Source organism: Bombina bombina, chromosome 7 (genome assembly GCF_027579735.1).
Source record: "Bombina bombina isolate aBomBom1 chromosome 7, aBomBom1.pri, whole genome shotgun sequence".
Lineage (NCBI taxonomy): Eukaryota > Metazoa > Chordata > Amphibia > Anura > Bombinatoridae > Bombina > Bombina bombina.
In genome coordinates, this window is record NC_069505.1 from 129,103,382 (window position 1) to 129,127,876 (window position 24,495).

A 24,495-nucleotide genomic window follows, 5' to 3' on the forward strand; every position below is an offset into this window, starting at 1 on the left:
TTTTTATTTTTTTGGGTGTTTTTTTTTTTTAGATTAGGTTTTTTTGGGCAGTAAAAGAGCTGATTGCCCTTTAAGGGCAATGCCCATACAAATGCCCCTTTAGGGGAAATGGGTAGTTTATTTTTTTTTTAGTGTTTTTTTTTTTATTTTGGGGGGTTTGGTGGTGGGGGGGGGGGGTTACTGTTAGGGAGTACTTATTATTATAGCCTTTTGCATTCAAATACATGGTCATATGCCATATGCCTTTTAACCCATAGAAATATTCTTTAGGAATGCAATGATTTCTATTAAGTATAACCCACTGCTTAGTGTTTTGTTTATAACAACAATGAAACAAACTGTTTTATTACCCCTTTAACATGTCATTAAATGTCATTGCACAGGCAATTTATTATTATATTTTAATTTTTTTATCGAGGTTTCAAAGCAAAAATACATTATAAGGTTACATGTATATCTTAAGTGGAAAAATATACGTTAGCCAAATTAACAGAAAACCAATAAATATCATGTATATTGCATTATACCAATAGGATATAGGCAAACACATCAACATCTTTGATTGGCTATAGGTATCCAACCTAGAATATATAAATCAAACCTCTTTTATATGTTACTAGAAATATTTCCCAACACAAATTGAAGCCACTCTTGGTTTTCCTAACAGTAGAGGAGCTCAGAATGAGATATATTATTTTATATAAGTATTAAAGGGACAGTCTACACCAGAATTTTTATTATTTTAAAAGATAGATAATCCCTTTATTACCCATTCCCCAGTTTTGCATAACCAACACAGTTATATTAATATACTTTTAACCTATGTGATTATCTTGTATCTAAGCCTCTGCAAACTGCCCCTTTATTTCAGTTCTTTTGACAGACTTGCAGTTTAGCCAATCAGTGCCTGCTCCCAGATAACTTCACGTGCACAAGCACAGTGTTATCTATATGAAATACATGAACTAACACCCTCTAGTGGTGAAAAAACTGTTAAAATGCATTCTGAAAAGAGGTGGCCTTCAAGGTCTAAGAAATTAGCATATGAACCTCCTAGGTTAAGCTTTCAACTAAGAATACCAAGAGAACAAAACAAAATTGGTGATAAAAGTAAATTGGAAAATTGTTTGAAATTACATGCTCTATCTGAATCATGAAAGTTTATTTTGGCCTAGACTGTCCCTTTAAGAAAAAGAAAAAAACAAAACAATATAACTTTTGGCTATGTTTTATAGGAAGGCTATAACCAGCTGCAGGCAGCACACCATTTATATAGAGTAAGTTAGTGCAACCAAACCATATACGTATAGTTACTTCCTCTGATGTACAGCAATTAGAGCTCTAGTAGTATAACAATATTGTGCGTAAAGGTAAATATACTCGAGGCTTAGATGGGAACAAATATTGAACTAGTGAGAGGCATATTTACCAATGTTACAGAATTATATCATTCTTTACCAAGAAACAATCCCTCATAATCTACTGTGATATCTGGTCTCAGGCAATTTATTATAACTGCAAAGTAAGCCCTGGTTACACATACTGTAAACTCATTTCTTTCTCTCCAAAATAAATTTGTAAAATATTTGTTTATTGTTAAGATGTTTTTCTTTTCAGTTAATAATGTAGAGAATTCATTTTGCAGGTCAATCTTGGAAATATGATCATTTTGATCAGGGCAGTCCTTCCTGAGTCAGTCAGTGGGAGTAGTTTTTTTGATGTTTTTTTATCTGTGGGGACTTTTTACTTGGCTGAATTTAAATTAACTGCATATTTGATTACAATCTTTTAACATATACACCCTGATATTTGATCATATCAAGGGCTTGAGAGATTTTAGGCTTGCAGCCATCCAGGTAAATTACTGTTCCTGATCTAACTATACATTTTGTCCACCTACTACAATGCAGTGCATATTTGTGGTTTGTATATTTTACAAGTTGGTGAAGTGTATTCTGGGTTGTATCACATTCTTAGCAGCAGAGAGCGTTGCAGTTCTCTTAATTAAATAAGACAACAGACTTATGACATCATGAAGTCATTGTGTCTTCTGATTGGATGGGAACGTCTTGTTCCTAGTCAATTAAAGAAACAATTCAAAAATGTATATCATCTAAATTATTAAGGAAACATTTAAAGGTATATGAAACCCATTTTTTTATGATTCAGATAGAGCATGTAATTTTAAACAACTTTCTTATTTACTTCTATAATCAATTTTTCTTTGTTCTGTTTGTGTCTTTTGTTGAAAACCAGGGGTGTATGCTTAGGAGCCAAACTAAGTTACATAACTAACAACTGAATGAATAGTTCCAGGTGACAAAATGTTAGTTTTTAAAAAAATGGTTTCTAGAGAAAAACAAACAAACAGCGCCAGCGCGATTCAAAGTAGTATCTCGATCCATTTAAGGACCAGTTACCGGGCAGCAATCACATACCACTTCAATGTTTATCCTAGTTCCGAACTCCATGTTGTCTTGTACAGCTAGAAACCAAACTTTAGTAACTTAGGACACTCTCCCCTACACGTTTCATCTGTATTAGTACAAACTTTTTCAAAAGATCCGGGGTATTCCATACATAACGTAAATATAATATTCTATATAAGTATTAAGAAAAGAAAAACTCCACCAATATAACTTTTGGCAGCGAGAGTTGTTTTAAGATGAGCGTGTCATTATTTTAATTTAGTAAGTGGAACTTAAAGCGTGTGTGCCGAATAAAAATAATTTTACTGTGAATCGCGGTGGTGCTGTTTGTGTTCTTTTCTCTAGAAAGCTTTTCAGTTTCAGTAAAGGATTTTCAACAAATACTTCTAAACAAAAGCTGCACCCTGGTTGACAGTGAGTAACCACCACAGGATTATTTGGAATCTCCACAACAAACTAAAAAAACTCTGGATTATCTGTTACCAAGACTTATATATGGAAGCTAAATTCTTACCTTTTTTATGAAAAGGTTTTTAAATTTGATGGAATAATATAATCTTGATATATACGGAGGTGATCCTTGTATTAAAAATGTTATTTTTATTAAAAAAGCATAGATTGAATTGATAAAGATTCATGAGAAATAGCTTCATTTTTCAAATCATATTGGATACCTTTGGTATTTTACTGAATCTGTCTTGGATCAGCAATAGATCAGACAGATACCTATCACTGTTTAAATGAAAAGCATTTATTCTTCCATAGAAATTTAACATTCTTTGGATGAATCTCAAAAAAGAATGAGCCCTGATCCAATGAAAATGAAACTCTACTAGTGACAAAACCTCACAATGTTGGAGATGTTTCTTTTTCTTGGCATGCACAATTCGGTCTGGATGTGGATTGTTTTCAATAAATAATATGGGACTCATTAAGCTGTATCACTTGTTAACCACAGTTTATTTAAAGTTCCAAAATATTACTACCAGAGACAAATGCCTCTCTGGTAGCCCTAGGCAAAAGTTCATTAGGAGTCTTGGTGCTTTTTCACACCACGTAATTTTGATTTCAATTAGCATAAACTGCTGCCAGACCCAAAAATTCCTCTAAAGAAACAAACTATAAAACATTTTTGCCTAGATTATAATTGGAGCGATGTTGATAGCGCATGGTGAGCTATCCATATCGCTGGTCTGCACTAGGATTAGTGTGCAAAATTATATTACAAGTCCATGGAAAAATTCTGTTTACCAGAGAATGCTTAGCGCAGTAGACATCCCTTTTGCGCACCCTATACTTTCAATGGATATTGCCCTCTTTCGCTATATATATATATATATATATATATATATATATATATATATATACTGTGTGTATATATATATATATATATATATACAGTATATATACATATGAAATATTCCACGTAGGGTAAGCACAGTCTTACTGTTATCCCAACTGCCAAGGTGCACTTAAAATGTATCAAAGAGAACCAATTCCAAGTAAAGGCACTCACTGGACTTTAGAGAAAATATAACGTTTATTCTATACAATTAAGAAGGACGTAACGTTTCGGTGCTTACTTGCACCTTTGTCAAATGTCAAAAATGGGTACAACAGGGTGAACCTAAATACAATTGTCACATTACATGGTAAACCACATTATATACTTTAACATAAGGCCTTGTAGGGCCCACACCATCCCATATTGATGACGTCATCACCAGCCAACACCACGTGACGCGTCATCAGCTATGGCGTGCGTTACCATGTTCACCAGTAAACAATACCACTGTAACGATCAGATTATGGCAAACGGATGCGATCGAGCAACTCACAGCTTGCATTCCAACATCCTTTAATTCATAGCTATACCACTATATAGAATTGGTTGTAAATGTTTACATTAGATGTCATTAACCTGGGAAAAGCTCTATATTTGTGGCCTCAAATATATGCATATACATATAGCTATAGATATATACACATAACTATATATATATATATATATATATATATATATACATACCGTATATATATATGTGTGTGTGTGTAAGTAAAGAACAAACATATTTCAAGTATTCTTATCGCACCTTTGGTTTCAGTGCTGTTGGCTTAGCACACCTTCGGGTTAGCACACAGGTAAAAGTCTGAAGAGGCTTTTGTAGTGCACCCCATAGAAGTCAAGGGGAAAGGCAGTTAGCACTGCCACACTGTCCGATCTCCAGATGTTAGTGCCCTGAGCCTTTAATTCACGAGCTAACATTTTACTTTTAATGCGAGTGCAAGAATAGGAGCGCTATATAATTAATATAAGCGGTGTTAATGCTCAAAAGTGTTGATATTTTTGTGCTCCACTTGTAATCTAGCATTTTGTTTGGCCTAACCATAATGCCTGAAATGCAAATTTGCATCACTTGATCGGTAAGGCATGTGCCATTTATGTGGTACCCAAAGGTAGTTGCATACTTTATCTAATACCTAATCTGCCTTTTTGAGAGATTTTCTGGCATTGCAAACATTCTCACCTGTCATTCTGTTTGGCTAATTTGAAAATGACCTAAATTCCATGGCTTTATGTTTGTCCCCAAAAAGTACCTTTTGCAGCATAGGATCTTCCATAATGCACGCTAGGTAGTAGCGTAAGGATGTCAGTCTCCAGCACTTAAATGTCAGAAACACATAATTGAGTTTCACGTTTCCTTTTCAATAAATGACCAGTAAATACAGTAGATTTGCATAATCAGCAAATACTTGATAAAAAGACAATGCAATTAGCACTTAGGGTGAGATTTATCAAGCAGCCAATGCTGCATGCTCTGCCAGATGTTTCCGGCTCGCTAGAAACAGAAGTTAAGAAGCAGCGGTCGTAAGATCGGGATGATTGACACGCCCTGATAGTGGCCGATTGGCCATGAATGTGCAGGGGGTGGCATTGCATAAGCATGTCGCCAGAAATGCTTGTGCAATGTTAAATGCCAACAGCGTATGCTGTCAGCTACAGCGAATCGTGTCCGCCCGCCATTTGTTAAATCGACCCCTTAGCCTGAACTTCAAATGAGTAGTAGAATTTTTTATGACAAATTTCAGTTATGTCTATTAACACTCCTCCTGTATCATGTGACAGCCATCAGCCAATCACAAATGCATATATGCATATGCTGTGAATTATTGCACATGCTCAGTGGGAGCTGGTGACTCAAAAAGTGTAAATATAAAAAAACTATGCACATTTTGTTGATGGAAGTAAATTGAAAAGTTGTTTAAAATTACTGCTCCATCTGAATCATTAAAGTTTAATTTTGACTTAAGTGTCCCATTAATCTAGGAGACCTGGAGACCCTATGGGACAACATTAACTGTAATGTGCTATTAAACAGTATCCCCTTATTTGTACTATATCTAGGCAATTATTATATTTTATATAAAGTGTTATTGTTTTAAAATGTGTTTTAGTGTAGTGTGATTTTTTAACACCTGTTACTGTGATGTATAAAGCAACCTTTTCTTATATCCATAACATAATTATTGGAGGATGTAAGAATAACCCTCCTATGTATTATGTATTATGCATGCGGGCAGATACAGAGGGGCCAATTCATCGCGCTCCATATGGAGCTGACTGTATCTGTTTCTGCACGAGCCTTCAGGCACGACGGAAACAGGAGTTAAGCGATCTTAAGACCATGCTTCTTAACTCTTCCGCTACCACAAGACGCATTAATCTGTTTTTTTAGCTGGATTTCCATTTATTTCTATTATCACATTTACTTAGTTCTCTTGTTATCCTTTGTTAAACATAGGTAGGCTCAGGAGCAGCAATGCACTACTAGGAGGGAGCTGCTGATTGGTGGCTACACATATATGACTTTTATCATTAGCTCACCAGATGTGTTCAACTAGCTCCCAGTAATACATTGCTGTTCTGGAACCTATTTCTACTAGGTGTTTAACCTCTTATGCAGAGGGGTAAATACATAGTTAAATGTAATAATAAAATGTTCTAACACAGCAGAGCATTTATCTTTTTCCACTTTTATTTCTTTTTAAGGCCCCTGTGTACTTCATGTTAGTTTCAATATAAACAGATTTAACTTAAAGGGACAGTCAAGTCAAAAATAAAATTTCATGATTAAGATAGGGCATGCAATTTTAAGCAACTTTCCAAATTACTTTTATCATCAAATGTGCTTTGTTCTCTTACTATTCTTTGTTGAAAGCTAACCCTAGGTAGGCTCATGCTAATTTCTAAGCCAGTAAAGGCTGCCTCTTATCTCTGTGCGTTTTGACAATTTTTCTCAGCTAGAGGGCTTAGTTCATGTGTGCTATATAGATAACAGTGTGCTCTTTCCTGTGGAGTTACCTAGGAGTCAACACTGATTGGCTAAAATGCAAGTCTGTCAAAAGAAGTGAAATAAGGGGGTAGTCTGCAGAGGCTTAGATACAAGGTAATTATAGAGGTAAAAAGTATATTAATATAACCGTTTTGGTTATGCAAAACTGGGGAATGGGTAATAAAGGGATCATCTATCTTTTTAAACAATAAGCATATTGGTTTTGTGTAGCTGGAGCTCATGTGACTTGTAAGAGGTGATGAAAAGGGAATTCTCCATTTTGTAAATGGTTTTATGGGGCTGTAGGGAAGAAGCGAAAAAGAAAAAAACACATTGGGCAGTTTTTTCTAGTAGACTGCCTGTGACTTGTGTTAAAGGGATAGGAAAGTCAAAATTAAACTTGCATGATTCAGATAGAACATGTCATTTTAAGACACTTTTAAATTCACTTCTATTTTCAAATGTGCTTCGTTCTCTTAGTATCCCTTGTTAAAAAATGAATACCACATATCATACACTAGTGGGAACTGCTGCTAATTGGTGCCTGCACACATTTGTCTCTTGTGATTGGCTCAATAGATATTTTCAGCTTCCTGACAGTAGTTCAATGTTGTTCCTTCAGCAATGGATAACAAGAGAATGAAGCAAATTTGATAATAGAATTAAATTGTAAAGTTGTTTAAAATTGTATGTTCTATCTGAATCATAAAAGAACATTTTGGGGTTTACTGTCCCTTTAATGTGTGTTGTTTTAGTTCTTTTGTATAACTCCTTATAGCATAAATAAATCCCTTTAAAGGGACTAAAACATTAACTTTTCAATTGCTCTGTGCAATGGACTTTGTGTATACAGTGAGAGATAAGATAAAGAACATTTTATGTGTGTGTGTATAGAGAGATAAGGTCTGCTCTTCCTGCATGTTTAGCCCACTTAAATGGCCTGTGGTTTAATTGAGCAAAAACAACTATTTAATTAAAAAAAAATTAGCCTAAAGTTAGAAATTTTCATGCATTTAAGTTTCTGGTCTAACAAGTCATTAAAAACACATTAAGGGGAAAACAAATTTACAATGCACTGTCCTTTTGAAAAGCTCATCACATCTTACACTGAGATGCCTAGGATCTAAATTCATGTGCGGCAGAAGTCACATGGAATTGATTAGCTAAATTGCAAAAAGAACCAAGAGACACAGATGGAATAATCAAAGCAGGATGACTGAAACCTTACCATCTGATAGGGAAGAAACCATGACGAGAAATACAATTTAACGCACAGTAAAAATGGCATTGATGTTGGTTTCAGATTTGGGTCCAGATGTGCATATAAACATTATTTTATATCTATAATGCAATCCAACAGAGATGGCATCTAACAGTAGAATAATATCTAGTTATCATTATGGGCCCCATTTATCAAGCTGTGAAAGCAGTTTCGGGTCCCAGCGTTTCAGGCTCGCCTGAAATGATAGTTAAGTAGCAACAGTCTTAACCTGTCCGCCAGCTAAAATGTGGCGAATTTAAATTATCCCTATCCGATTTGATCGGGAAGATTGACAGCCCCTGCTAGCAGTCGATTGGCCACCAGCTAGCAGTGGGCCGCATTGCACAAGCAATGCTTGTGCAATGTTATTGGGACACTGAACCCAATATAGCAAGAGAGCAAAGAAAATTTGATAATAGGAGTAAATTAGAAAGTTGCTTAAAATTGCATGCTCTATCTGAATCATGATATACAATTTTTGGGGTTAGTGCCCCTTTAAATGCAGACAGCGTACCGACAATCATGTCCGCTCGACCTTTTATAAATGGAGCCCTATATCTCTATCTTCATTCACCTTGTATAACTTTGCCTCTTTAAAACCTTCACACTAAAAAACAAACAAAACTGAATCACATCTTACAAATACCATGACATGAAATACAGTGTGTTTCAGCTCATATTAGTAGTAAACAAAGTTACAATTTGTGCTCAATAAGAAGCAGACAGCTTTATTCAGCGCAGGAGCATTCTTCATTTTGGTGATCGTTGTGATTGAGCAGGTTTTGATTTGAGAACAACCCTATGGCGTTTTTTGTTTTTTTTAAACAAAAACAAACAAAAATGCAGAGCAAGACAAGAGGGCTATAAATAGAGAACAAAATCTTTTTCAAAAGTGGGACTCTTTGAATACTAAGTGGAATACTAAACCCAATTTTTTTCTTTCATGATTCAGATAGAGAATACAATTTTAAACGACATTCCAATTTACTTCTATAATCTAATTTGTTTTATTTTTTTAGATATCCTTGGTTAAAGAAATAACAATGCACATGAGTGAGCCAATCACACGAGGCATCTATGTGCACCCACCAATCAGCAGCTACTGAGCCTATCTAGATATACTTTTCAGCAAAGAATATCAAGAGAATGAAGCACATTAGATAATAGAAGTAAATTAGAAAGTTGATTAAAATAGCATGATTTTTCTAAATCATGAAAGAAAACAATTTGGGTTTCATGTCCCTTTAAACTTGCTCTTAAATCATGTTTGCTGTTCCTTGAATAGCCAGAGAACAAAATGTGGGTGATCTGTAATCAGCATCTGATGACAAACGTGCAAGAATAAAGAGAAAGATGTAGCCTATCATATAAGGGCGTAGGAGAGAGCTAGGCATAGGTTGCTTCGTTTTCTTTGTACGCCATTGTTTCCTTAATTTATTCTGTTTCCACCCTTTACAGATCTCAGCTCAAGAGAGTCGAAGGAAAAAGAAGGAATATGTGGAGTGTCTGGAGAAAAAGTGAGTTATGTGTGCCTGTCTCTTGTCTGTGTTATAAATCTACCAATGTGTCCCCTGTGACAGTGAATATTTTGTGTCCCTGTTAGTTTATTCATGTGCTGACATACTTGTGCAATGGTTGTTACTATGGGGGGACATTTATCAAGCTGCATTTGCAGCTTTTGAAGCTTTGCAGTGCAGGCGTATGAGCAACCACAAATTTAAGAAGCAGAGACTTCTTCATTAACTTCTTTGCCTCTAAGAGATGGCAAGATCAATTACCCAGACACTGGCTTGTTCAGGGTGACTGGCATGTGCTGCTCTTGTGCAGTTGGTTACATGAGAGCAGAAGGCGACATTGCTCTTGTGCAATTGTAATTTTTTTGCCACCAGGTGTTGCATCGCAAATAGAGATGGCAGGCACACCGGTTCTCTACTTGAGAATGTGACCGCCTGCCATTTTGATACATTTTTCTGGATGTCTTTTCTGTATCACTTTTTTTATTCAGTAAGATCATACTTGTACATTTCTTCTAGTGTTATCATTGTCACTAAAAACAAATACAATAAAGATATAGGAGCTGAATTATCAAGCTCCGAATGGAGCTTGATGCCCCTGTTTCTGCACGAGCCTTGAGGCTCGCCAGAAACAGCAGTTATAAAGCCCATTGTCCCTGTGCCAATCTGTTATTATTTCTGTATTACTGTGTCCTTGTCTCTGTGTTAGTGTGTCCTTGCCCTTGTGCCAGTGTGTTATCATTATTATCGGTTATTTGTAGAGCGCCAACAGATTCCGCAGCGCCCATTTCTGTATTAGTGTGTCCTTGCCCTTGTGCCAGTGTGTTATCATTTCTGTATTAGTGTGTCCTTGCCCTTGTGCCAGTGTGGTATCATTTCTGTATTAGTGTGTCCTTGCCCTTGTGCCAGTGTGGTATCATTTCTGTATTAGTGTGTCCTTGCCCTTGTGCCAGTGTGGTATCATTTCTGTATTAGTGTGTCCTTGCCCTTGTGCCAGTGTGGTATCATTTCTGTGTTAGTGTGTCCTTGCCCTTGTGCCAGTGTGGTATCATTTCTGTGTTAGTGTGTCCTTGCCCTTGTGCCAGTGTGGTATCATTTCTATGTTAGTGTGTCCTTGCCCTTGTGCCAGTGTGGTATCATTTCTGTGTTAGTGTGTCCTTGCCCTTGTGCCAGTGTGGTTTCATTTCTGTGTTAGTGTGTCCTTGCCCTTGTGCCAGTGTGGTATCATTTCTATGTTAGTGTGTCCTTGCCCTTGTGCCAGTGGGGCCTATCTATCAAGCTCCTAATGGAGCTTGATGCCCCGTGTTTCTGGCGAGCCCGCAGGCTCGCCAGAAACAGCAGTTATGAAGAAGCGGTCACAAAGACCGCTACTCCATAACCTGTCCACCTGCTCTGAGCAGCCGGACAGACATCGCCGGAAATCAACCCGATAGAGTACGATCGGGTTGATTGACACCCCCTGCTGGTGGCCCATTGGCCGCGAGTCTGCAGGGGGCGGTGTTGCACCAGCAGCTCTTGTGAGCTGCTGGTGCAATGTTGAATACGGCGAGCGTATTGCTCGCAGTAGTGAGCGAGGTCCTTGCCCCTGTGCCAGCGTGTTATTATTCCTGTATTAGTGTGTCCTTGCCCCTGTGCCAGCGTGTTATTATTCCTGTGTTAGTGTGTCCTTGCCCCTGTGCCAGCGTGTTATTATTCCTGTATTAGTGTGTCCTTGCCCCTGTGCCAGCGTGTTATTATTCCTGTATTAGTGTTTCCTTGCCCCTGTGCCAGCATGTTATTATTCCTGTATTAGTGTTTCCTTGCCCCTGTGCCAGCATGTTATTATTCCTGTGTTAGTGTGTCCTTGCCCCTGTGCCAGCGTGTTATTATTCCTGTGTTAGTGTGTCCTTGCCCCTGTGCCAGCATGTTATTATTCCTGTGTTAGTGTGTCCTTGCCCCTGTGCCAGCGTGTTATTATTCCTGTGTTAGTGTGTCCTTGCCCCTGTGCCAGAGTGTTATTATTCCTGTGTTAGTGTGTCCTTGCCCCTGTGCCAGCGTGTTATTATTCCTGTATTAGTGTGTCCTTGCCCCTGTGCCAGCGTGTTATTATTCCTGTGTTAGTGTGTCCTTGCCCCTGTGCCAGCGTGTTATTATTCCTGTGTTAGTGTGTCCTTGCCCCTGTGCCAGCGTGTTATTATTCCTGTATTAGTGTGTCCTTGCCCCTGTGCCAGCGTGTTATTATTCCTGTGTTAGTGTGTCCTTGCCCCTGTGCCAGCTTGTTATTATTCCTGTGTTAGTGTGTCCTTGCCCCTGTGCCAGCTTGTTATTATTCCTGTGTTAGTGTGTCCTTGCCCCTGTGCCAGCATGTTATTATTCCTGTGTTAGTGTGTCCTTGCCCCTGTGCCAGCGTGTTATTATTCCTGTGTTAGTGTGTCCTTGCCCCTGTGCCAGCTTGTTATTATTCCTGTGTTAGTGTGTCCTTGCCCCTGTGCCAGCGTGTTATTATTCCTGTGTTAGTGTGTCCTTGCCCCTGTGCCAGCGTGTTATTATTCCTGTGTTAGTGTGTCCTTGCCCCTGTGCCAGCGTGTTATTATTCCTGTGTTAGTGTGTCCTTGCCCCTGTGCCAGCATGTTATTATTCCTGTGTTAGTGTGTCCTTGCCCCTGTGCCAGCATGTTATTATTCCTGTGTTAGTGTGTCCTTGCCCCTGTGCCAGCATGTTATTATTCCTGTGTTAGTGTGTCCTTGCCCCTGTGCCAGCGTGTTATTATTCCTGTGTTAGTGTGTCCTTGCCCCTGTGCCAGCATGTTATTATTCCTGTGTTAGTGTGTCCTTGCCCCTGTGCCAGCGTGTTATTATTCCTGTGTTAGTGTGTCCTTGCCCCTGTGCCAGCGTGTTATTATTCCTGTGTTAGTGTGTCCTTGCCCCTGTGCCAGCGTGTTATTATTCCTGTGTTAGTGTTTCCTTGCCCCTGTGCCAGCGTGTTATTATTCCTGTGTTAGTGTGTCCTTGCCCCTGTGCCAGCGTGTTATTATTCCTGTGTTAGTATGTCCTTGCCCCTGTGCCAGCGTGTTATTATTCCTGTGTTAGTGTGTCCTTGCCCCTGTGCCAGCATGTTATTATTCCTGTGTTAGTGTGTCCTTGCCCCTGTGCCATCGTGTTATTATTCCTGTGTTAGTGTGTCCTTGCCCCTGTGCCAGCGTGTTATTATTCCTGTATTAGTGTGTCCTTGCCCCTGTGCCAGCGTGTTATTATTCCTGTGTTAGTGTGTCCTTGCCCCTGTGCCATCATGTTATTATTCCTGTGTTAGTGTGTCCTTGCCCCTGTGCCAGCTTGTTATTATTCCTGTGTTAGTGTGTCCTTGCCCCTGTGCCATCATGTTATTATTCCTGTGTTAGTGTGTCCTTGCCCCTGTGCCAGTGTGTTATTATTCCTGTATTAGTGTGTCCTTGCCCCTGTGCCAGCGTGTTATTATTCCTGTGTTAGTGTGTCCTTGCCCCTGTGCCAGCGTGTTATTATTCCTGTGTTAGTGTGTCCTTGCCCCTGTGCCAGCGTGTTATTATTCCTGTATTAGTGTGTCCTTGCCCCTGTGCCAGCGTGTTATTATTCCTGTGTTAGTGTGTCCTTGCCCCTGTGCCAGCGTGTTATTATTCCTGTGTTAGTGTGTCCTTGCCCCTGTGCCAGCGTGTTATTATTCCTGTGTTAGTGTGTCCTTGCCCCTGTGCCAGCGTGTTATTATTTCTGTGTTAGTGTGTCCTTGCCCCTGTGCCAGCGTGTTATTATTCCTGTGTTAGTGTGTCCTTGCCCCTGTGCCAGCGTGTTATTATTCCTGTGTTAGTGTGTCCTTGCCCCTGTGCCAGCGTGTTATTATTCCTGTGTTAGTGTGTCCTTGCCCCTGTGCCAGCGTGTTATTATTCCTGTGTTAGTGTGTCCTTGCCCCTGTGCCAGCGTGTTATTATTCCTGTGTTAGTGTGTCCTTGCCCCTGTGCCAGCGTGTTATTATTCCTGTGTTAGTGTGTCCTTGCCCCTGTGCCAGCGTGTTATTATTCCTGTGTTAGTGTGTCCTTGCCCCTGTGCCAGCGTGTTATTATTCCTGTGTTAGTGTGTCCTTGCCCCTGTGCCAGCGTGTTATTATTCCTGTGTTAGTGTGTCCTTGCCCCTGTGCCAGCGTGTTATTATTCCTGTATTAGTGTGTCCTTGCCCCTGTGCCAGCGTGTTATTATTCCTGTGTTAGTGTGTCCTTGCCCCTGTGCCAGCGTGTTATTATTCCTGTATTAGTGTGTCCTTGCCCCTGTGCCAGCGTGTTATTATTCCTGTGTTAGTGTGTCCTTGCCCCTGTGCCAGTGTGTTATTATTCCTGTGTTAGTGTGTCCTTGCCCCTGTGCCAGCGTGTTATTATTCCTGTGTTAGTGTGTCCTTGCCTCTGTGCCAGCATGTTATTATTCCTGTGTTAGTGTGTCCTTGCCCCTGTGCCAGCGTGTTATTATTCCTGTGTTAGTGTGTCCTTGCCCCTGTGCCAGCTTGTTATTATTCCTGTGTTAGTGTGTCCTTGCCCCTGTGCCAGCATGTTATTATTCCTGTGTTAGTGTGTCCTTGCCCCTGTGCCAGCGTGTTATTATTCCTGTGTTAGTGTGTCCTTGCCCCTGTGCCAGCGTGTTATTATTCCTGTGTTAGTGTGTCCTTGCCCCTGTGCCAGCGTGTTATTATTCCTGTGTTAGTGTGTCCTTGCCCCTGTGCCAGCATGTTATTATTCCTGTGTTAGTGTGTCCTTGTCAGACAAAAAGGGAGGAGGGTCTCCAGTAATGCAAAAAGTTTCTTTATTACAAAATTATGCCCATCACAGGATAAGAAAGAAGCACAACGTTTCGGGGCACATGCCCCTTAATCATGTGTAAAAACAATGAACAGATACACCTGTTTAAATAGGCAACCTGGGATTAACCCTTACATTCTATGTTAGTAACTAACTAATAATTACACAGTTAGTTACACAAGGTGAATCTAATACAGAAGACAGCTATGAAGCCTCCAAGTTCTAGCAAAATATTATGCCAAAAAATAATAAACAGTAAATTAGACAAAATAAAAAAGAAATTATCAAATATTTAAACTAATTACACCTAATCTAATAGCCCTATCAAAATAAAAAAGACCCCCCCCCCCAAAAAAAAACCCTAGCCTACACTAAACTGCCAATGGCCCTTAAAAGGGCCTTTTCAGGGCAATGAGGAGCTTAGGTTTTTTTAGGTATTTTTTTTTGGGGGGGTTGGTTGTGTGGGTGGTGGGTTTTACTGTTGGGGGGTTGGTTGTATTTTTTTTTTACAGGTAAAAGAGCTGATTTCTTTGGGGCAATGCCCCGCAAAAGGCCCTTTTAAGGGCTATTGGCAGTTTAGTGTAGGCTAGGGTTTTTTTTTTATTTTGGGGGGGACTTTTTTATTTTGATAGGGCTATTAGATTAGGTGTAATTAGTTTAAATATTTAATAATTTCTTTTTTATTTTGTGTAATTTAGTTTTTTTTTAATTTAGTTAATTGTATTTAATTAATGTAATTTATTTAATTTTAGTGTAATGTTAGGTGTTAGTGTAACACAGGTTAGGTTTTATTTTACAGGTAAATTTGTATTTATTTTAACTAGAAAGTTAGTAAATAGTTAAAACAATAAGCAAAATCTTCCGGCGCACCCGGCAGCAGTGAGACTTAATCACAAAAACACCAAGCAAAGTTGAAATAAGTGAATATTTATACCTGTTTATTTGGAAAGTCCTTCACATATACAGTTAGGCATAATGTTATCCCACAGGTAGGATTGAAAAACAGCAATAGACAGGCAGCAAGGTAGAAAAATATAAAGACTGGTCAGACGCGTTTCCTTGTGTTACATCCTCAGTGACCATACTTACTACCCATGATACACTGCCTTAAATACAGGTCAGCTGTTAACTCACAGCAATCAAATAGTTAATTAAAGTGAACTTAATACTTTAAGGCAGGTGAGCATGAGCAAAGTATGTGTTTTTAACTACAAATTTTTGTCCTGTCATAAATACTCAAATTAACACAAAAAATAAAAGACATAATAAACATCCTAAATGTAAAAATATGACATTATTAATTAAATAACTATTTACTAACTAGTCTACCTAGTTAAAATAAATACAAACTTGCCTGTAAAAAAAACCCAAAAAACTTAGATAGCTACATTGTAACTATTAGTTATATTGTAGCTTTTTTAGGTTTTATTTTATAGGTAAGTATTTAGTCTTAAATAGGAATTAGTTAGGTAATAATAGTAATTTGTATTTAGATTTATTTTAATTATATTAAAGTAAGGGGTGTTAGGGTTAGACTTAGGGTTAGGTTTAGGGGTTAATATATTTATTTAGTGTTAGTGATGTGGGAGGCCAGAGGTTTAGGGGTTAATAACTTTAGTATAGTGGCGGCGGCGACGTTGGGGGCGGTAGATTAGGGGTTAATAAGTGTAGGTAGGTGACGGCAATGTCGGGGGCGGCAGATTAGGGGTTAATAAGTGTAATGTAGGTGGCGGCGATGTCGGGGGCGGCAGATTAGGGGTTAATAAGTGTAATGTAGGTGGCGGCGATGTCGGGGGCGGCAGATTAGGGGTTAATAAGTGTAATTTAGGTGTCGGCGATGTCGGGGGCGGCAGATTAGGGGTGTTTAGACTCGGGGTTTATGTTAGGGTGTTAGGTTTAAACATAAATTTTCTTTCCCCATAGGAATCAATGGGGCTGCGTTAAGGAGCTTTACGCTCCATTATTGCAGGTGATAGGCTTTTTGTTAAGCCGGTTCTCCCCATGTCTATGGGGAAATCGTGCACGAGCACGTAAAACCAGCTCAAAGCAGCACTGGAATTTGTGTGCGGGATGGAGCTCAACGCTGCCATATTGCCCGCTAACACAGGTTTTTTGCAAACTTGTAATAGCAGCGCTATTAAAGGTGAGCGGTGGAAATAGCTTGCAAGTTATTACCGAGCCGCTCATAACGCAAAACTCGTAATATGGCTGATAGAATGTAAGGGTTAATCCCAGGTTGCCTATTTAAACAGTTGCATCTGTTCATTGTTTTTACACATGATTAAGGGGTATGTGCCTTGAAACGTCGTGCTTCTTTCTGATCCTGTGATGGGCATAATTTTGTAATACACTGTGTGCAGAATTATTAGGCAAATGAGTATTTTGACCACATCATCCTCTTTATGCATGTTGTCTTACTCCAAGCTGTATAGGCTCAAAAGCCTACTACCAATTAAGCATATTAGGTGATGTGCATCTCTGTAATGAGAAGGGGTGTGGTCTAATGACATCAACACCATATATCAGGTGTGCATAATTATTAGGCAACTTCCTTTCCTTTGGCAAAATGGGTCAAAAGAAGGACTTGACAGGCTCAGAAAAGTCAAAAATAGTGAGATATCTTGCAGAGGGATGCAGCACTCTTAAAATTGCAAAGCTTCTGAAGCGTGATCATCGAACAATCAAACGTTTCATTCAAAATAGTCAACAGGGTCGCAAGAAGCGTGTGGAAAAACCAAGGCGCAAAATAACTGCCCATGAACTGAGAAAAGTCAAGCGTGCAGCTGCCAAGATGCCACTTGCCACCAGTTTGGCCATATTTCAGAGCTGCAACATCACTGGAGTGCCCAAAAGCACAAGGTGTGCAATACTCAGAGACATGGCCAAGGTAAGAAAGGCTGAAAGACGACCACCACTGAACAAGACACACAAGCTGAAACGTCAAGACTGGGCCAAGAAATATCTCAAGACTGATTTTTCTAAGGTTTTATGGACTGATGAAATGAGAGTGAGTCTTGATGGGCCTGATGGATGGGCCCGTGGCTGGATTGGTAAAGGGCAGAGAGCTCCAGTCCGACTCAGACGCCAGCAAGGTGGAGGTGGAGTACTGGTATGGGCTGGTATCATCAAAGATGAGCTTGTGGGGCCTTTTCGGGTTGAGGATGGAGTCAAGCTCAACTCCCAGTCCTACTGCCAGTTTCTGGAAGACACCTTCTTCAAGCAGTGGTACAGGAAGAAGTCTGCATCCTTCAAGAAAAACATGATTTTCATGCAGGACAATCCTCCATCACACGCATCCAAGTACTCCACAGCGTGGCTGGCAAGAAAGGGTATAAAAGAAGAAAATCTAATGACATGGCCTCCTTGTTCACCTGATCTGAACCCCATTGAGAACCTGTGGTCCATCATCAAATGTGAGATTTACAAGGAGGGAAAACAGTACACCTCTCTGAACAGTGTCTGGGAGGCTGTGGTTGCTGCTGCACGCAATGTTGATGGTGAACAGATCAAAACACTGATAGAATCCATGGATGGCAGGCTTTTGAGTGTCCTTGCAAAGAAAGGTAGCTATATTGGTCACTGATTTATTTTTGTTTTGTTTTTCAATGTCAGAAATGTATATTTGTGAATGTTGAGATGTTATATTGGTTTCACTAGTAAAAATAAAAAATTGAAATGGGTATATATTTGTTTTTTGTTAAGTTGCCTAATAATTATGCACAGTAATAGTCACCTGCACACACAGATATCCCCCTAAAATAGCTATAACTAAAAACAAACTAAAAACTACTTCCAAAACTATTCAGCTTTGATATTAATTAGTTTTTTGGGTTCATTGAGAACATGGTTGTTGTTCAATAATAAAATTAATCCTCAAAAATACAACTTGCCTAATAATTCTGCACTCCCTGTAAAGAAACTTTTTACCAGTGTTAATTATGTGTCCTTGCACCTGTGCCAGTGTGTTATTATTTCTGTATTAGTGTGTCCTTGCCCTTGTGCCAGCATGTTATTATTCCTGTGTTAGTGTGTATTTGCCCTTGTGCCAGTGTGTTATTATTTCTGTGTTAGTGTGTCCTTGCCCCTGTGCCAGTGTGTTATTATTTCTGTGTTAGTGTGTCCTTGCCCTTGTATCAGTGTGTCCTTGCCCCTGTGCCAGCGTGTTATTATTTTTGTGTTAGTGTGTCCTTGCCCCTGTGCCAGCGTGTTATTATTTCTTCTATAAGGTACGACAAGTCCACGGATTCATCCTTTACTTGTGGGATAGTATCCTCCCGCTAACAGGAAGTGGCAAAGAGCACCACAGCAGAGCTGTCTATATAGCTCCTCCCTTAGCTCCACCCCCCAGTCATTCTCTTTGCCTACTCTAAGTACTAGGAAGGGTAAAGTGAAAGAGGTGATAAAATATTAGTTTTTAATTTCTTCAAGCAAGAGTTTTTTGTTTTAAATGGTATCGGTGGGTACTATTTACTCTCAGGCAGCAGATGGATGAAGACATCTGCCTGGAGGATGATGATCTTAGCATTTGTAACTAAGATCTAGTGCTGTTCCCACAGAGGCTGAGGAGTGCAAGAAACTTCAGTGTGAGGAACGTTTTCATGCTATACAGCAGTGAGGTATGTTCAGTCATTTTTTCTGGAGAGACCGTGTTATATCAGAAAGGCTGACAGTATCTCCATGAGGGTAAGGGTAAGCAGTAATCCTAAGAGCTAATAAGAAGGGCATTACTAAGCTTGCATAAGGGGCTAATTACAAAGATGGTTGACACTGAGTTGTGAATGTTTGTGGGCAAACGTTTTATGAACTGGGAGTGCTGTTAACGTTTTGTGGGCAATAACGTTTTGGGCAACTTTATTGAGGGTACACTTGGCTTAATTTTTGGGTCTCAGAACCCACATGGCTAGTTTAAAACCGCTCTGGTGTGGTTCTTTGAGGCTGTAGAGACATTGAGTGAGATGGACGGGGCCTATTTTCACGCCTCAGATGCGCAGTTATTTTCACTCAGCAAGCAGCAAGCTCTAACTCCTGAGGGCCCTGGTGAATGTTTTGGGCCAAATTGAAGCTTTGACCACAAATTTACTACCCCTGAGGGCAGGTAGGGCCACAGCAGGGCTGTGGCAAGGTGCTGGGGGTGTTTTTCCGGATTTACGCCTAATTTCAATCCGGTTTGCACATTAAAGGTTTAAATGTTAAATTTCCTTGTGGGGCAATTTTAACTACATATATTGTGTCTGCTTGCAAAATTTTGAAAAATTTGGTGCATTTTAAAGTAGTTTTGCAGAGCGTGTATGCTTTTTTTCTCTTAAAGGCGCAGTACCGTTTTTAAAGATTGTTATTTTTTTCACTAAATAAAGTGTTTTCATGCTTGTTTGTAGTCATTACTAGCCTGTTCAACATGTCTGACATTGAGGAAAGTCAATGTTCAATATGTTTAGAAGCCATTGTGGAACCTCCACTTAGAATGTGTCCCTCATGCACTAAAGGTCAATAAATTGCAAAGAACATATTTTAGCTACTAAAAGTATGTCGCAGGATGATTCTCAGTCAGAAGAGAATCAGGTTATGCCATCTAATTCTCCCCAAGTGTCACAACCATTAACGCCCGCACAAGCGACACCAAGTACTTCTAGTGCGTCTAATTCTTTCACCCTGCAAGATATGGCCGCAGTTATGAATACTACCCTCACAGAGGTTTTATCTAAGCTGCCTGGGTTGCAGGGGAAGCGCAGTAGGTCTGGTGTGAAAGCAAATGCTGAGCCCTCTGACGCTTTATTAGCCATATTCGATGTACCCTCACAATGTTCTGAGTTGGGGGTGAGGGATTTGCTGGCTGAGGGAGAGATTTCTGATTCAGGAAATATGTTCCCTCAGACAGACTCAGATATGACAGCTTTTAAATTTAAACTAGAACACCTCTGCTTATTGCTCAGGGAGGTTTTAGCGACTCTGGATGATTGTGACCCTATTGCAGTTCCAGAGAAATTGTGTAAAATGGACAGATTTCTAGAGGTTCCTGCCTACACTGATGTTTTCCGGTCCCTAAGAGGATTTTGGACATTGTTACTAAGGAGTGGGATAGACCAGGTATTCCGTTCGCTCCCCTTCCTACTTTTAAGAAAATGTTTCCCATATCAGACACCATGCGGGACTCGTGGCAGACGGTCCCTAAGGTGGAGGGAGCTATTTCTACCCTGGCTAAGCGTACAACTATACCTATTGAGGACAGTTGTGCTTTCAAAGATCCTATGGATAAAAAATTAGAGGGTCTCCTAAAGAAAATATTTGTTCATCAGGGTTTTCTTCTCCAGCCTATAGCGTGCATTGTTCCTGTAACTACTGCAGCGTCCTTTTGGTTCGAGGCTTTGGAGGAGGCTCTTCAGGTTGAGACCCCATTAGATGATATTCTGGATAGAATTAGTGCTCTCAAGCTAGCTAATTCTTTCATTACATATACCGCTTTTCAACTGGCTAAATTAGCGGCAAAGAATTCAGGTTTTGCCATTTAGAGCATTATGGCTTAAATCCTGATGCTAATGTGTCATCAAAAAGCTAAGCTTTTAGCCATCCCTTTCAAGGGTAAGACCCTATTCGGGCCTGAACTGAAAGAGATCATTTCAGACATCACTGGAGGGAAAGGCCATGCCCTTCCTCAGGATAAGACAAATAAGATGAGAAAAAAAACAAAATAATTTTCGTTCCTTTCAAAACTTCAAAGGTGGTCCCTCTAACTCTTCCCCTGCTGCAAAGCAAGAGGGAAATTTTGCTCAATCCAAGTCAATCTGGAGACCTAACCAGACTTGGAACAAGGGTAAACAGGCGAAGAAGCCCGCTGCTGCCACCAAGACAGCATGAAGGGGTAGCCCCCGATCCGGGGCCGGATCTAGTAGGAGGCAGACTTTCTCTCTTTGCTCAGGCTTGGGCAAGAGACGTTCAGGACTCCTGGGCTTTAGAAATCGTAACCCAGGGGCATCTTCTAGATTTCAAAGATTCTCCTCCAAGGGGGAGATTCCATCTTTCTCAATTGTCTGTAAACCAGACAAAAAGAGAGGCGTTCTTACGCTGTGTAGAAGACCTATATACCATGGGAGTGATCTGCCCAGTTCCGAAAACAGAACAGGGGCAGGGTTTCTACTCCAATCTGTTTGTGGTTCCCAAAAAAGAGGGAACCTTCAGACCAATTTTGGATCTCAAGATTCTAAACAAATTCCTCAGAGTCCCATCCTTCAAGATGGAGACCATTCAGACTATTTTGCCGATGATCGAGGAGGGTCAATATATGACCACCGTGGACTTAAAAGATGCGTATCTGCACATCCCTATCCACAAAGATCATCACCAGTTCCTCAGGTTCGCCTTTCTGGACAAGCATTACCAGTTTGCGGCTCTTCCCTTCGGGTTGGCCACAGCTCCCAGAATTTTCACAAAGGTGGTAGGGTCCCTTTTGGTGGTTCTAAGGCCACGGGGGATAGCTGTGGCGCCTTATCTGGACGATATCTTAATTCGGGCATTGACTTTCCAACTAGCCAAGTCTCACACGGACATCGTGTTGGCCTTTCTAAGATCTCACGGGTGGAAGGTGAACGTAAAAAAGAGTTCACTTATCCCTCTCACAAGAGTTTCATTCCTGGGAACTCTGATAGATTCGGTGGACATGAAAATTGTCAGGAAATCAAAAATTTTATCCATCTGCCGAGCTCTTCATTCCATTCCTCGGCCGTCAGTGACTCAGTGTATGGAGGTAATTGGCTTAATGGTAGTGGCAATGGACATAGTTCCGTTTGCTCGCTTGAATCTCAGACCACTGCAACTATTCATGCTCAAACAGTGGAATGGGGATTTTGCAGATTTATCTCCTCAGATAAATCTGGATCTAGCGACCAGAGACTCTCTTCTTTGGTGGTTGTCACAGGATCATATGTCCAAGGGAATGTGTTTCCGAAGGCCAGCATGGGTCATAGTGACGACGGACGCCAGCCTATTGGGCTGGGGTGCAGTCTGGAATTCCCTGAAAGCACAGGGTTTGTGGACTCAGGAGGAGGTTCTCCTCCCTATAAATATTCTAGAACTGAGAGCGATATTCAACGCACTTCAGGTGTGGCCTCAGCTGGCTTCGGCCAGATTCATAAGATTCCAGTCGTACAATATCACGACTGTAGCATATACCAATCATCAGGGGGGAACAAAGAGTTCTCTAGCAATGATAGAGGTTACCAAAATAATTAGATGGGCAGAGACTCTCTCTTGCCATCTATCAGCAATCCATATCCCATGAGTGGAGAACTGGGAAGCGGATTTTCTAAGTCGTCAGACTTTTCATCCGGGGGAGTCGGAACTCCATCCGGAGGTGTTTGCTCAATTGATTCAGCAATGGGGCACACCAGAATTGGATCTGATGGTGTCTCGTCAGAACGCCAAACTTCCTCGTTACGGGTCCAGGTCAAGAGATCCTCAGGCAGTACTGATAGTTGCTCTAGCAGTACCCTGGTCGTTCAACCTGTCTTATGTGTTTCCACCATTTCCTCTCCTTCCTCGTTTGATTGCCAGAATCAAACAGGAGAGAGCTTCGGTAATTTTGATAGCACCTGCGTGGCCACGCAGGACTTGGTATGCATACCTGGTGGACATGTCATCTCTTCCACCATGGACTCTGCCACTGAGACAGGACCTTCTGATTCAAGGTCCGTTCCAGCATCCAAATCTAGTTTCTCTGCGACTGACTGCTTGGAGATTGAACGCTTGATCTTATCCAAGCGGGGGTTCTCTGAGTCGGTCATAGATACCTTGATTTAGGCTCGAAAGCCTGTCACCAGGAAAATTTATCATAAGATATGGCGTAAATATCTTTATTGGTGCGAATCCAAAGGCTACTCATGGAGTAAGATCAGGATTCCTAAGATTTTGTCCTTTCTCCAAGAAGGATTGGAGAAGGGGCTATCAGCTAGTTCCTTAAAGGGACAGATATCTGCTTTATCAATTCTACTGCACAAGCGTCTGTCAGATGTTCCAGACGTTCAGTCGTTCTGTCAGGCTTTAGTTAGAATCAAGCCTGTGTTTAAACCTGTTGCTCCGCCATGGAGTTTGAATTTAGTTCTTAAAGTTCTTCAAGGGGTTCCGTTTGAACCTATGCATTCCATAGATATTAAGCTTCTATCTTGGAAAGTTCTGTTTTTAGTTGATATCTCTTTGGCTCGAAGAGTTTCTGAACTATCTGCATTGCAATGCGACTCGCCTTATCTTGTTTTCCATGCTGATAAGGTGGTTTTGCGTACCAAACCTGGATTCCTTCCTAAGGTTGTTACTAATAGGAATATCAATCAGGAAATTGTTGTTCCTTCTCTGTGTCCTAATCCTTCCTCTAAGAAGGAGCGTCTGTTGCACAACTTAGACGTGGTTCGTGCTTTGAAGTTTTACTTGCAAGCAACCAAATATTTCTGTCAAACATCTTCTTTGTTTGTTGTCTATTCTGGAAAACGTAGAGGTCAAAAAGCTACGGCTACCTCTCTTTCTTTTTGGCTGAAAAGCATCATCCGTTTGGCATACGAGACTGCTGGACAGCAGCCTCCTGAAAGGATTACAGCTCACTCTACTAGAGCGGTGGCTTACACATGGGCTTTTAAAAATGATGCTTCTGTTGAACAGATTTGTAAGGCTGCGACTTGGTCTTCACTTCATACCTTTTCCAAATTCTACGAATTTGATACTTTTGCTTCTTCGGAGGCTGTTTTTGGGAGAAAAGTTCTTCAAGCAGTGGTGCCTTCTGTTTAACCATTTGTCTTGTCCCTCCCGTTCATCCGTGTCCTGTAGCTTTGGTATTGTATCCCACAAGTAAAGGATGAATCCGTGGACTTGTACCTTATAGAAGAAAAGTAAATGTATGCTTACCTGATAAATTAATTTCTTCTATGATACGACGAGTCCACGGCCCGCCCTGTCATTTTAAGACAGATTATATTTTTTGATTTTAAACTTCAGTCACCTCTGCACCTTGTAGTTTCTCCTTTTTCTTCCTGTACCTTCGGTCGAATGACTGGGGGGGTGGAGCTAAGGGAGGAGCTATATAGACAGCTCTGCTGTGGTGCTCTTTGCAAGACCTGTTAGCAGGAGGATAATATCCCACAAGTAAAGGATGAATCCGTGGACTCGTCGTACCATAGAAGAAATTAATT

General features: G+C 40.4%; 1 protein-coding gene across 1 annotated transcript in view; it reads left to right on the forward strand.

Annotated features, from left to right (window-relative positions):
* Nucleotides 1–24,495, forward strand: part of CREB3L1 (cAMP responsive element binding protein 3 like 1) — a 231,122-nt gene that overhangs the window by 183,248 nt on the left and 23,379 nt on the right. The window contains exon 7 of the mRNA XM_053720296.1: nucleotides 9,483–9,541. Within this exon, the coding sequence (XP_053576271.1) occupies nucleotides 9,483–9,541 (59 nt within the window). The remainder of the gene's footprint in view (nucleotides 1–9,482; nucleotides 9,542–24,495) is intronic.